This window comes from Acanthopagrus latus, chromosome 6 (genome assembly GCF_904848185.1).
Source record: "Acanthopagrus latus isolate v.2019 chromosome 6, fAcaLat1.1, whole genome shotgun sequence".
NCBI classification, from domain to species: domain Eukaryota; kingdom Metazoa; phylum Chordata; class Actinopteri; order Spariformes; family Sparidae; genus Acanthopagrus; species Acanthopagrus latus.
This window is the reverse complement of record NC_051044.1, coordinates 17,100,169-17,113,536: the sequence shown is the minus strand read 5'-3', so window position 1 is coordinate 17,113,536 and position 13,368 is coordinate 17,100,169. Positions and strand designations below refer to the sequence as shown.

At 42.2% G+C, this 13,368-nt stretch overlaps 2 protein-coding genes across 13 annotated transcripts in view; one reads left to right on the top strand and one right to left on the bottom strand.

The window, feature by feature from the left end:
- Positions 1 to 831: 831 nt before the first annotated feature.
- eps8l3a (EPS8-like 3a) lies at positions 832 to 7,975 on the top strand. Of its 4 annotated transcripts, none has more exons than XM_037100410.1 (20): positions 832 to 972; positions 1,785 to 1,864; positions 1,973 to 2,046; positions 2,440 to 2,504; positions 2,588 to 2,746; positions 3,749 to 3,898; positions 3,980 to 4,017; positions 4,119 to 4,210; positions 4,309 to 4,400; positions 4,515 to 4,620; positions 4,707 to 4,780; positions 4,894 to 4,968; positions 5,172 to 5,317; positions 5,684 to 5,921; positions 6,024 to 6,067; positions 6,157 to 6,253; positions 6,347 to 6,451; positions 6,862 to 6,947; positions 7,403 to 7,535; positions 7,620 to 7,975. In XM_037100410.1, exons 2-20 carry the CDS (start codon positions 1,800 to 1,802, stop codon positions 7,629 to 7,631), a joined length of 1,851 nt encoding a protein of 616 aa, XP_036956305.1. In that variant the 5' UTR covers positions 832 to 972; positions 1,785 to 1,799; the 3' UTR covers positions 7,632 to 7,975. The 4 variants fall into 4 exon arrangements, with proteins under 4 accessions (XP_036956305.1, XP_036956303.1, XP_036956304.1 ...); XM_037100408.1 differs by having other exon boundaries at positions 4,306 to 4,400; XM_037100409.1 differs by having other exon boundaries at positions 4,116 to 4,210.
- A 7-nt stretch (positions 7,976 to 7,982) lies between these two features.
- LOC119020765 (AMP deaminase 2-like) overlaps positions 7,983 to 13,368 on the bottom strand; it is a 32,498-nt gene continuing 27,112 nt past the window's right edge. For all 9 annotated transcript variants that reach the window (XM_037100401.1, XM_037100404.1, XM_037100398.1 and 6 more), the window contains 6 exons: positions 13,131 to 13,257; positions 12,876 to 13,039; positions 12,646 to 12,766; positions 11,924 to 12,097; positions 11,692 to 11,802; positions 7,983 to 11,580 (listed from right to left, as the gene is read on the bottom strand). In XM_037100401.1, the coding sequence (XP_036956296.1) occupies positions 11,362 to 11,580; positions 11,692 to 11,802; positions 11,924 to 12,097; positions 12,646 to 12,766; positions 12,876 to 13,039; positions 13,131 to 13,257 (916 nt within the window). In that variant the 3' untranslated portion in view covers positions 7,983 to 11,361. The remainder of the gene's footprint in view (positions 11,581 to 11,691; positions 11,803 to 11,923; positions 12,098 to 12,645; positions 12,767 to 12,875; positions 13,040 to 13,130; positions 13,258 to 13,368) is intronic.

Genomic DNA, 13,368 nt, shown 5'->3' with positions numbered 1-13,368 from the left:
TTACAAGTCAAAACCTGAATTTATTGTTATTTATGGTTACCACAAGGAAATTTTTGTTGTTGATGTAACTTCAGTGGGGGGGGGGGATCACATTGTTTCATACATTTATTTCAACATACAAGTTTTTACATTACACCTGACAAAAAATTTCCATATAATGTTGCTTTAAATAGATAAACGAGAAGGTGACCCTTGTATTTCTGTATCAGCTCCACACGTAGTTCTCCCCTGTATTATCCTTTGAGCTTGATGTGGTCATGTTGTTTACCCCGCGCACTCATTAAGGAATTCGTTAGGGTTCATGTTTGGCAGTGTGATTCAGAAGATGTGGTGTCTTTATATTACACTTGTGTGGTTTTTATGAGGAGTTGGAGGGTGGAGAGAAGAAATATTGACATGTGAAGTGCTACAACTTAAAAACACTGAGGAAATTTCCTGTGTCAGCCATCTTTGAGTTCCTTCTTCAGTACTGAGCAATTGTAAACAGTGTATGAGGAGGGGGCATTGAGAAAGTTCATAATAATTATAATTGTATAATAATTGTTCACAATCAATATGTGGTGTGATTCAATGAGCGCCCTTTTATCCCTATTTTCAGCGTAATTTGTATTTTCTGTGAGGATAAAGAGAAATAGGAGAGTTGGAGCCTCGAATTGTAGGCTGGAAAAATGACGAAATGCTGATAGGGCATATGAGCTCTGATTTATAGACCTGGAAACCTTTAAGTTTTTCCAGGGTGAGGATTTCCTCCGTATCAGCTACCTTTGCTCTGACTGGATGCCACAAATAGATCGCACACCCTCGACGGAGTCAGCCCACCAGCTACTGACACTGGACTTTGTCCTTCCTTTTTACCACCCGGCAGAAGGTCTTGGGTGTGTTGACTGAGGAACAGGATCAAAATATGCGTGTTCGTACTAAACGGTAAAAAATACAGAAGGAAGTAGCAAGAACAACCATCAGACATCAAAGGTAAGAGCTTTTGATCATCAATCTCCACTGAACTGGATGTGTCTTTGTAAATTAAATGAAGTGAAGGTTCCAGTTTGCATTACATTTAAGACAAAATCCACATCACCACAGTCTTCCTCATAATCCTCACAGTGACACAACTATAGGAACAGATCGGATTAGACCAGATAGTAGACCTCTCGATGATGACCTCCTTTTGTTTTATGTCATTATTGTGATTTTATATTATGATGTGTAGTGGTTGCGTTAACTACTGTTGCAAACCAAACTGCCCTTTCGGAGACAATAAAGACTTCCCAGTCCAATCCAGTCTCTAACTTGCTTATGATTTCTTAATCATTCACACCTATTATTGTGTGAAATATGTCAACATTATCTTATTGAATTCAATCAGATCATTTACATTCAGACCGGTTTCAAAGACATTTGCAGCATTAAACTGTCAACAAATCTGTTTTTAAAAGACGTAAACTCTTGAAATATCGTAACAGCACCATAAAGAAGTCTTCGTAAGGTTTATCACTGTGCTGTGCTGCTAGGTGACTACAACTAGTTAATGTTTAACAAGCCATTCTTTGCTGTAACAAAGGTGATGTTTTCGCTAAGACTCACTTTGTTTCTGACACAGTGTATGAAAGTTGTGATCCCCAATCACAGCTTCACAAAACTTTGGAATTTTCAGCTGATTGTACAACAAACTTCCCAAAACAAATGACTGACGGCTTTAATTATCGAAAGTTGCGGTGTCAGCTCATACCACTGACATGACACGTTTATCGTGTGTGTAATTCATATCACGTATGATATTACAGGTGTGGTAGATCGCAATGTTCAGGAATAACAGTCCCTTTGGCATCGACAGCAACAGCCTTGCAGGTTCAACTCGGTCCAAGTATGTATCTCAGAGTTTTATGTGGTTGAATTGGTTGATTGCTTCGTTAATTACTGTATTCCTTTGGATATAATCGATGTTGTTAAGGTTTTTTATTTGTTGTGATAGTGGTTACCTCACTATGGATGATGTGTCATCACAGACATCGAATCTGTCGAAACCCAGCGCAAAGTCAATTTACTGTAAGTTAACGCTGATGAACTTGACATCACGTTTTGTACCACTTACCTTTTCTCTTCTAGCTCAGTATTTATTTATTTTTTTTTTACAGCTACTTAAGCCTTGTATGGTATATAGAATGTTATTGTTTTTTTTTAATATTGTATATAGTACTTTGTTGTTTCTATATTTGCCCTTGTATTTTGATTGTGTTGTACCCGCTGCTATGATAACCTAATATCTTAACTTTGGGGATTCATAAAATGCTCTATCTATCTATCTATCTATCTATCTATCTATCTATCTATCTATCTATCTATCTATCTATCTATCTATCTATCTATCTATCTATCTATCTAATCAGGTGTTAAGGGTGTTTGATGAATAATACGGAGTTCTGGTTTGTTCTTTAACAGTGCAGAGGCAGGCGTATGCAGAGTCAATAAACAACATGATGGACAAATTTCAGTACAGAGTGGAGGTATCATTTGTCACATTACCTCAATAAGTATGACCCTTTCCAAGTCACGCCATGTTTGATGTTTCATTTTGTCTCTGCCGCAGCACTTATTCACTTGTGATCTGGATGGGAACGAGTTGAAAAGCATCGCTGACTGCGTGGAGCGGCTGAAGCTGCTGGACCAGATGGGTCGAGTGTGGGGTCAGCGCATGCTGATGGAGGTGCGCGGTCCCGCACTGCTGCTAACAGACATTGAAACCAAGGTGAGTGTCATATGAGACAGACGTGACATGACAGATCCAGGATGACAGTGACCACACCCAGGGCATGAAAGATCAATTACGATTAGATCAAAGAACATGACTTATAACCTTCAGAGTCATCAGATTTTGCAGCGATAACTTAGACCACGCTCTTTAAAGACAATATTTTTTACAGTCAATTGTGATCTACTTATAGAACCATTGGAGATGTGAATTTGCTCTCTGGCATGGTTCCAGATTTGTTCAGGTCAAGAATACTTCCGCTTAGAAAGAGTAGATATTTCTTGTTGTGTACCCCAAGGTTTAGTCCGGGGGCCTGATTCTTCTGCAATTTCTGCCATTAGGGTCTTTCAACCTGTCAGCTGCTTTCACCTGTATGCAGACGACACCCCACTCTATACAGTCTATAAGACTGACCCCCACCAAAAATAATAAAATAATCAGTTGTTTCAGCAAATCCCTCCAAATGGAGTGTGTTTAAGTTAAAGTTAAGAAGCCCACTAGCTGCTGTAGGAGGAACAAAAGGAGGATGTCAAGTAACTTTATGATCACAACGTCTTGCAAACTGGAGACCACAGGAACATAGGTCAATGTTCGTATCCAAACATGAATGCAAGTGTCGCCTCGGTGCAGAAATGGAGAAGGACAGTTCCTGTTGAGTCCCATTCCCAGGTTTGAACCCAAACCATGATGTTTCCTGAACCTTTACTAAGTACATATTTCAGCTAAAATTGTTATCTTTCCCTGAACCTAACAAAGCTGTTCTGTGACTAAAACCTAACCATTGAAGGAGGGCTTATCTTTTGGGTAGAGTTGTGTTGATCGATCTAAGAGAGTTCATAGAATTCTAGGATCTGAGCCATGGAGCTCAGTTGCCACACAGACAAACTTTTGCTTGAAGACACTTGATTTTGTTTTTTTCTTTAACATGTCACACATCTGCATTGGTGCAGCAGTTCATATTGTGGTTGTATGGCTTAAAAACCTGCTGTGTTTTCTCAGGAGGAGCTGGAGTCGATGGCTCTCAGTGAAGTCATGGAGCTAAGGGCCGTGTTGGACTCTGGAGTGTATAACTCCCTGCTCACAGTGTCAGTCCAGGCCAGGAGAAAAACGGCCACCACTGTCTTCTTGTTTCAGTGTGAGGATGTCAGGGTGAGAACAAACACGTGGCTGTTATCATGATTGCCTGGTGAAAGTAATGACTGAATCGATATATTTTTGCTCTTATCGCAGGCTGACTATGTTCAAAAAATTCTGTCACAAGCACTAAGGTAAGAAAATCCAAGCATCGGGTAAGACCCTGAATAAGAGCAAAATCTGAAACTTTATTACTGTTTACTTTCTTCATCAAAATGCACACTTTGTGAAGCAGCAAAGCAGGACATGCAGCTGGACGTCAGGGAATGACAAACCAGCAGAGGCCTGCAGTTGACCCAGTTCCTCAGTATTTGCCTCCTGACTATGGTGAGTGTGTGACAGGAGATTACCGCTGCACTGATTAACAATGATGGAGTCAGAGTCAATACAAACCCTCGGTCTCCTTTGTACATACTATTAAGAAGAGGATGCCATCTCTGAGATGTTCGTACTCGAGGAGGAGGAAGAGGAACCTCGGCCTCCTCCACGCCAGTACACAGAGCTGGACAGGGACGTAGTGAGTGTCCTCATTCAGACACAGGGAACGTCAAAGCTATAGATAACACACTAACATATTGTGACAAGAGAAGAAGAACCTGGAAATGATTTTCCTGTCCTCCTTTCTTCACAGGATGTCTTGAACCATATTTTAAATGACATAGAAATCTTCATGGGCAAAATCGCTGCCGTGGCGGCTAAAAACCAAAAGAAGAAGAAGAAAAAGAAGAAAGGAAAAAGTAATCTAAGAAACGATAGAAAGGATAGAAACTGTACCGGTTTCAACAGCTTCATCAGGTTTTGTTTTTTTTAATTCCATTTTTAGTGATGGACGGCATGCCACCTGTAGAAGAGTTCGCAGAGTGTCTCCATAAGGTCAAATATGGTTTCAACCTCCTGGTGAGCGTCTTTAGTCACGATCCTATCATCGTGGCCTGTTAGTCCTGTTCAGTCTGCCGTGTACAGTACACGTGTGTTACGTATCATTCATTGCTATGTTTTCATATTTACAGGGGGAGCTCAATGGGAAGATTAATAATCCCAGCGCTCCTGATTTAGTTCACTCCTTATTCTCCACATTAGCATTCGTAAGTGACTAAATGTTTTTTCAATTTGAATTGTTTTTGGTAACTGGAGCACAAATAATGCATTGATTCACTGTTAAAATGTTCTCTTAGTGTCACTTAGTCTTTATATTTTTAAAGTGGTGTTCATGATTGTTCTGTGTTATCTGTGTTTGATAGTTCCAGGAGTTCTATGCTAACAGAGAGAGTTATCTTCTCCTCACCAGGTGGTTTCTCACTGCCCCGAGGATCTGCCGCCCACCATTGTGGCGCCGCTGCTGGCTCCTCTGTGCATCCGTCTGATGAGCGAGGAGGCCTCGACAGAAGAGGACCAGCTGTGGCAGTCCCTGGGAGACGCCTGGAACATCCCCAGGTGGGACAGACGACAGAGAACACATTTCATTAGACCTGACGTAATGTACTGAAAGAGGCTATTTGTAAGCCAATTTTCTAAAACATTCAAAATCTCATCAGCTGAACGTGACGAAATAACAGTGTTAATGTCGTGTTAAAGAAGTCGGCACTTCTAACCACTCACCACTTTAAACTCATGAAATGTATTTTTAGACCTGTTTTCCTTAATGAACAGAAAAACCATGACCTTACACCCTCTGAAATCAAGTTTCTCTCCTCTACTGAACTGAAGATAAGATTATTTCTTGAAATGTTTAAAAAGAAATATTAATGGCCTGCGTATCTGGGAATAATATTCAGCTGTGATTTTGACAACATTTACCAGCACCCAGTGGCCCGAAGACGATGAGGACATCCCGACGTACACTCTGGAGTTCTCTGATGGCTGGCAGCCCCCTGAGGTGTCTGCAACACCCGAACCACCTGCACCCAGAGAAGCTGTGAGCAGACGGCAGAGTCCGCCACCTGCACCCAGAGAAGCTGTGAGCAGACGGCAGAGTCCGCCACCTGCACCCAGAGAAGCTGTGAGCAGACGGCAGAGTCCGCCACCTGCACCCAACCAGGTCAACCTCCGTCTCAAAACATTCACCAGAGCAGACGGACAGGTAGTATGCAGAGCAGAAAGAAGAACAATCGTAACAAGACCTTGCATTTTTTCTTCGTAGACTTCAGCCCAGCTAAGACCACACCAGACCCCCAGAAAATCACGGTATGCACAAGCACATAAAGTATAATTCAGTGAACTGTGAAGATTTGGATCCTCACAGGTTTTTGATCCCCCTGTGACGTGTTTTTCAGCTTAGGCGAGTCACAGCCGAAGCCCATGAGGGTCACTGCCGATTTCCTCTCAAGAAATGACCGAGAGCTCACCGTCAGGAAAGGAGAAATGGTTGAGGTGAGTATTGAGATCAACCAGCAGCTTTTTTTTCCATTCCTTTCTCTGCCGTTTCAACCAGCGGCCTGGTTTCTTCGTTGTGTCGACCCACAGCTGCTGGACAAATCAAAGCAGTGGTGGAAAGTGAGGAACAACAGAGGGGAGGAAGGCTTCGTTCCCAATAACGTCCTGGGGCCTCCAGATGAGCAGCCGATCCAGGTGGGCGACACCAACACTAAGGTCAACTTCAATTCAATATTACACTTGATCCTGGGGATGACGGTGAAGGAAAGCAGGAACTTCACTGTCAAAAAAAAAAAAAGGATGTCATATCACATTTTTTCTCAACCGCTGGAGGAATTGAGATGCTATTTCAAACTATTCCATCAAGCTTCTCAGTGATTTTGACCTTTCAGCTGATATTTTGACTGGAGAGGAAAAATCACCACTGCAGCGCAAACGTGCAAATATGACTGGAACATCTACAAAATCAAATGAGACTCACTTTCAGAGAAATTTTGTTTAACCTGCAGCTCTGAGACGTTGTTGTGTCATGGGTGTATTCAGGACGTAGATTCCATCCATACATTTAAGTCAAATCACAGCGAATTGTTGTTCCGTTTTGTCAGCTCACCGAAGGTCCTCCTGTGCTGACAAAGAAGTCCAAGCCTGCAGAAGTGAAAGCCTGGCTCGAAGACAAGGGCTTTAGCAAAATGTAAGTAACCCACAGTTATTACATTTAATATGTATGTGATGATGTCTTACTGTTCTCCTCACTGCCTTCTTACAAGTATCATACTTACTGAAGTGTGTAAATCTGTGCTACATAACCATCAAGTCAGAGTGTTGTGGTGGATTTGTTGTTTTTGTGCTTTAAAGGGCCACCCCTCCAATTTTACACATCACATGTGACCCCTGATGATGCTACGTTTAATTTTTTGTCATCAGGATCATTTTGTCATCTCGGTACAGACTTGACACTTGAACTTAGAACAGAAAGGCCGTATCAGAAACTGGTGGTGTGGGTTAAAGAGAGTGTTTTTGCTTTTAGGATGGAATTTTTCTGCAATACAAACCATCCACGGAGGCTTAGAAAGCTGTTTGTTTAAGTGACGCTCATACTTCTCAAATGAACCCCCCCACTGATCAATATTACTGTTTTACTTGCAGCACTATACGCTGCCTGGGCGTGCTGAGCGGCTCCATGCTCCTGGGGATGTCGAGAGAGGAACTGAAGATGGTGTGTCCAGAGGAAGGGGGGCGAGTCTTCTTCCAGTTACAGGCGGTCAAGTCTTCCCTGGTTGTAAGTGGGGGACCGCGGGGCAGCTTCGTTTGATTCCAGGTTCATTATTATCTCACCGATGACTGTTTTGTTTCAACACTGCAGAACGCCAGTTAAGGAGGCATGAGGAGAACATCAGAGAGGGAGAAATCATCATGGACGAAAACACGTCAGCAGTCCGCAGCTGTTTATAATATTCAGCAATAATAAGTGAGTTTAGGTTTACAGCTTCTTCGGCATTTCATATTATCTTCCACATATTGTATCAAATAATGTATATTAGCAGAGTTGTAAATCACTGGGGAGGTTGTCCGATCAAATGTAAATCAAAGTGCATGTAGACAGTTTCTCCAGCAGCGCTGTGGCTCACAACCTGTCACTGAAATATGTAACAAGCTCAAACCTCTGATCAACGTGCTCATCGTGCGACCTGTAAATAAAAGATCCATCTGACACACGTACAGAGGCTTCGTGAATTAACATGCTTTATTTTATTGTTCAGACTTTACACATGAACCTTATCAGAGGCGTCTGTTAAACACTGGCAATCAGTTTCAGGCAATAATATGGCTACAGTTCAGTGGACAGAAAAGTAGGCAGAATTCAAACTGTAAATCAAAAAAGTGCCAGACGGTGTAAAAACAAAGATACTTCATGAGAGAAACATCAGCTGGACATGGAAATATCTTGAGTGTGAGCATCAGGACACTTATAACAAACGTCTGTTGTGTGTTGACATTCAAAAAAAGCACGGTACCGTAAATGGTCTTGGATGTTATATCTCTTGTGAATCTCTTCTCATGTGTAGTTACTTACTGGGATTAAACAATAATTTGTTTGACAAAGACGTAATCAAAGTGAGGATGACTAGAGTTTAGTCATTCAAGCTTCTCAGAAGTGAGGATTTGTTGCTCTGTCTCACAATGCTAAAGCAAATACTGTTGGACATTCAGCTGGAAGAAACAAAAAATCTGAATACATCAATAATTCATGCACAAAAGAGAATTAAAATGGACCTTTTAACTAGTTTTTGACAGTTTGCAGGCCAAACAATTCCTCGATTAATCCAGAAAACGCTCAGCGGATGAACCAATACTGAAAATAATCATCGGCTGTGTACTTGCTGTGGTTGAGCACAGCATCAACATGACAGAGATTAGTATTTATGAGGTAGGGTCCACTATGAGGTGAGTGCACAGTGAAGTGGCTCTGTGGTGACTGTTTAAGGTGACGTGAAGTGGACACAAAGTGTGAAACGTGAGAACAAAACACAGCAGGGTCTGTCATCATCAAACCATTCTTATTTCTATAACCATCTTAAAAATGTTCTAAAGTAGTCAACAGACGGTTTTTAAAACAATCAAACAAGGAAAAGCCAATAATAAAATTAAACATTAGACATGATTATAATTTGTGCTTCAGTCTGATTATATCAGACGGATTAGGACACAAACAGAAATGTGACTTTTAAATTAGGGTTTTTTTCATTGTGCGTGCCGGTGGTTTCTGATGGTAGAGACAGCTTTGACTGTATAGTAAGAGGTATCTATCATTGGTGCAATAGGTGCACTATAGCAATGAGCCGAGAATGATCAGGAATAAAAAATGAGGTGTGAAGAAAAAAAAATAGGCAGAATAGACACTGAAATGTCGAATTAACAAATTAAAAAGGCAAACAACAATAAAACTGTATTGGAAAACTATTTTTATGACATAATGCCAGTTCACGATGACCCAACAGCAACAAAACTAAGTGTTAAACCTTGACATCAATATAGTGTGAATATAAAATCTCTTATCTCTATATTGCCTTTAAAAAAATACACTTTATACATGAAATCCAACACAAATTTGGCGTGTTCAGTGCACATCTCCTGTGCATCCCCTGAACACTTTGAAGCTACTGTATTCTTGCTGAACAAAGACGAGTTTCATCATTTATCCTACTCATCTATAAAGCAAACATGTACAGTATATATACTAATACATTAAACTTGGTTATTCAAATAAAGGCGGACTTTTTCTGATTCACTCTGCTAATCTTGGCATCAAATATTACTTAAAGTTAGCGTCTCTGTTGAAGAAGAAGAAGGCTCACAGTTTGATGGGAAGTAGGACTGTATCCATTGGCAGGATGTAATAACATGATGAGCGTACAATACGAAACGTGATCCCAGCTTTGATCAGGAAAAATAAAATGCTACAAGAACCATGCAACAGTCTTAACCATGTCCCAGCATGGTTTGCTCATTTCTACATGGTGAACGATGAGTTTAAATCTGTTTGTTCACAGAAACAGATTTCAGACTCGAAAGCTGGTCGGCAGCCCTGAATTAGGTAAGATGCTTTACATCACAGCTTCACTCATTCTCTCCTGCTGATCATTATTCATGCAGGCATGCAAAAAAAGCACTTGTAAAGGAGAGGACTAGAAACAAACCAGCTTCCCTCCTCAAACAAAGGCCAAGGCCAAAGTATTTTACACCAAGCGTGCAGCGAGGTGCTTTCAGTTCCGTTGGTGTGGATATTAAAGCAGCATGGAGGCCTACTACTGTATGTGAGTGAGGAGAAGAGGCGTAATGCTTGATGCAAGACAAAAACTGGGCAGGCAGCGCCCAAAGCTGAAAATGAAAAGGCACTGGGGAGTCTTGGCTTAGTGCATATGTACAGTGCACTGCATGCAAAGGGGAAAAACGTTCTAATTTGTCCTCAGTGGGAAGGAATGAGTGAAATCAGGCCCACATCTTCACAGCTACAGCGAGGTAACAGTGGGGGCGTTCTCCTCGGACGATGCTGAATTCATCCACATTCATTTGTGCTGTGATTCAACTTTACAACGTACATTCCTCCCTTTACATCCTTCACAAACATCCCACCAGATCAAGATGATTTTGAACATTTACTGGAGCTCATTCGCAGCCGAAGAGGACAGTTTTGCGTCATGGAATGTTTTGCATTCAGCCACAGGAAGTGTGCTTCTGTCCTGACTCGACTCTGAGCTGATTAAAGTCATGGAAGAACCATTCTGTGTGCAATTTGGCAAATAAATGATCTGAAACCACGCCAAGCAGCGTGCATGGCCGATATTCAGTGCTGCAGCATTCAGAGAGAAGCTATCCTCTCCCTGAAGAAGTGTAAAACCTTCAGCAATCGCTAGACTGCATTCTTTCAACAAAAATGCACCTGGGACCCTTCATTATATGTGTGTATAATGAAGATGATAGATGCATTAAGTTAAGTTAAGCAGCATGACTGAACAGTGGAAGCTACGTTCAGAGCAGCTGTGGAGAAGGTTTCAATGTGCTGGTTGTTTTCTGTAGTACACAGATGCTACAGAGATACTACATGCTGTTTAAAGTCTCTGATGAAGTAAAACTAATCGCTGAATAACAACAAACTACAGCGGGGATCATCTGATGGCTTCGGCTGGACAGGATGGAGTCAAACTCTTTACATAAGAAATGGAAAAAATGTATCTCTGGTCAGCGTTTCCCTGCTGTTCATTCACAAAAAGCCGTGCTGGTGGTCTCTCTCACACTGAACACATCAGAGAGAACAACAACAGGAGAGCTGGGGAAACCTGCATTATAAATCTAAAAATTGAACAATAAAATGGAATTAACCTTAAAAATGACACGGACAAAAGAGGAACATTGAAGCCGATGTGCTCTGGCAGAACCGTATCCTTGGCTTCAGTGTGCAACATACTTCTATGGTGTTGTTGTGTGGCGTTTACGCTGTATACAGGATGAACAACAGAATTACTATCACGCCGCCACTCTCCGGTGTCATGCTAGGTGGAGTGCGGGGTTGGAGATTTACAGGGCAGGTTCAGGCAATTGTGATTCTAGCGTCCTCCCGCCGGCAGAGGGCCCATGGACAGAGAGTCCTCCTCGTCAATAGTGTCCAGCTCTTCGGTGCGCACGGCGTGAGTGATGAGCTGAAGCTCCTCCGAGAGCGTCTCGCTGCGGTATGCCACGCGGATATCGGGGACGTTGGTACGGCGGATGTCGTTGCTCTCGGGGCCCTCCCTTGCATAACTGGGGCCCAGCCAGTAGCTTTTGGCCTGGAAGTAGGAGAACATACATGAATGTGAAGCTCACAGACAGTAAAACACTGATGGAAACAGAATATTCATACATATTGTAAATAGCGTCAACGAGAAGCGCTTCTTTACCTTGTGTGAAAACCCGCTCATGAGGACACTGTTTCTAGCCAGCTCACACATGTCACAGGAACTCAGCTTCCACACCTGAGTAGCAATGCTGTACTCCTCCATCAGAGGCTCCTGGACCCAGACATGCACACACACACAGACATATCACATCATCACCTCTCAGCCTGTTTTTGCAGTTTTTACCTTAAATATAGATCACATGGGGATTCAGAATAACTCCCGTCACACTGACCTTGGTGAAGTGGAACTGAAGCGGATCGTCAGTGGACAGAGACACCATGAGGCCTCTGGACAGGTACTCCGGCAGCGGGTTACGATGGTAGCTGAGGAAGAGGCTGTTGTTACTCAATGGTGACATGGCGATCCCAACTTGAGCCAGGTAGTAGAGATACTGCAACACTGGGGCCTGATGGATATCAAACAGAGCGAAAGGGACAAACAAGTAAATACAGCTGGAAGTACATCTTTGAGTTTCATGTTTCAACAGCACCAGCAGTTAATTTTTTACCCAATTAATTTTTTTCCTGTTTTTATATTGTTGATTCACAGTTTTTCATGTACTTTGGTTTTATTTATGTTGATTTAATCTTTTGTGTCATTGTTTTGATATTTGTTTCAGCACTAGCTAATTAGGGCTGTGACACTGTGATTCACATGTTTTCAGGGATGAACAAACTTGTTGGCAATTCCAGCACTGATGGCCCGGGGGGGCCCGTTAATACAGTATTTATTTCACTCTGTGCTTCCCAAAATATAATGCCATCCCATGGAGGTCAATTAGCTGCCTCCTGATTGATACATTTTAAATTACACGTCAGAAAGTGGGATTCATGCAACACTGCCCCATCAATACAGTACTGGGTCTTTTTTTTAATGTCACACAGTATAACAATGTTGGTATAACCAAACATTTCTTGAACAGCCTTTTGGACACAAAGTATGCTCTGCTCTTACCTTTCTGAGCAGCAGTCCATGGGAAATGTTCTCTGATAGCATGAAACCTGACACCAGGTGGTGGATCGGCCCGGCTTCCCCGCAGTGAGGTCGCAGCACAAACATGTGGAGGCCTCGCCGCCTGAGTCAGACAATCAAAACAACATTAGAACCTCAAGTATTTTGTGAATGATTCAAGCATCTAATTGGATCGATGGGGGGCTTAATGAAGAATCAAAGCCGGCTCACACCTTCGCAGGTGGTTGAGCACAGTCATGTTGGCATAGGTGTAGTAGAGGTAGTAGGAGTAGGGAGGGTTGTCTTCTTCTGTCCAGTCGACTGGCAGCGGACTGTCCAGATTGAAAATGTGGTGCTCTGGTTTAGACTCATCGTCCACGCTGTCGAAGCCCACCACCTTACACGACAAACGACAAAGTAGCAATTACTTAGTGTCTCTCAGTGTGAACGGTTAGGAAAGATTTGATTTCCTGTGAAGGGAAACTCACATGCTCCAGGAAGAGGTGAAGCTCGGGGTGACTGCGGGGGTTGATCGTGACTTCAAACAGAGGCATGAAGATGTTCTCCAGCATCTCCTGGAAATTAGCCAGCTGCTTTTTTGTGTGGTACACATCACTGTAGAGTTTTTTAAAGAGATTTTATTATTTGTAAAATAAGAACTGGTTTTAAATGCAGGTTTCATTGTGGAGTCTAGAATCCATGTCTTTGCTGGTCAAAGAGTTAGTT

Excerpts from the sequence above, each read along its gene's own strand:
- eps8l3a (XM_037100407.1), top strand. The coding sequence starts at position 1,800 with ATGTTCAGGAATAACAGTCCCTTTGGCATCGACAGCAACAGCCTTGCA. Across the intron at positions 2,047-2,439 it reads CAGCGCAAAGTCAATTTACT|TGCAGAGGCAGGCGTATGCA; the intron begins GTAAGTTAACGC and ends GTTCTTTAACAG. Across the intron at positions 4,781-4,893 it reads AATATGGTTTCAACCTCCTG|GGGGAGCTCAATGGGAAGAT; the intron begins GTGAGCGTCTTT and ends TCATATTTACAG.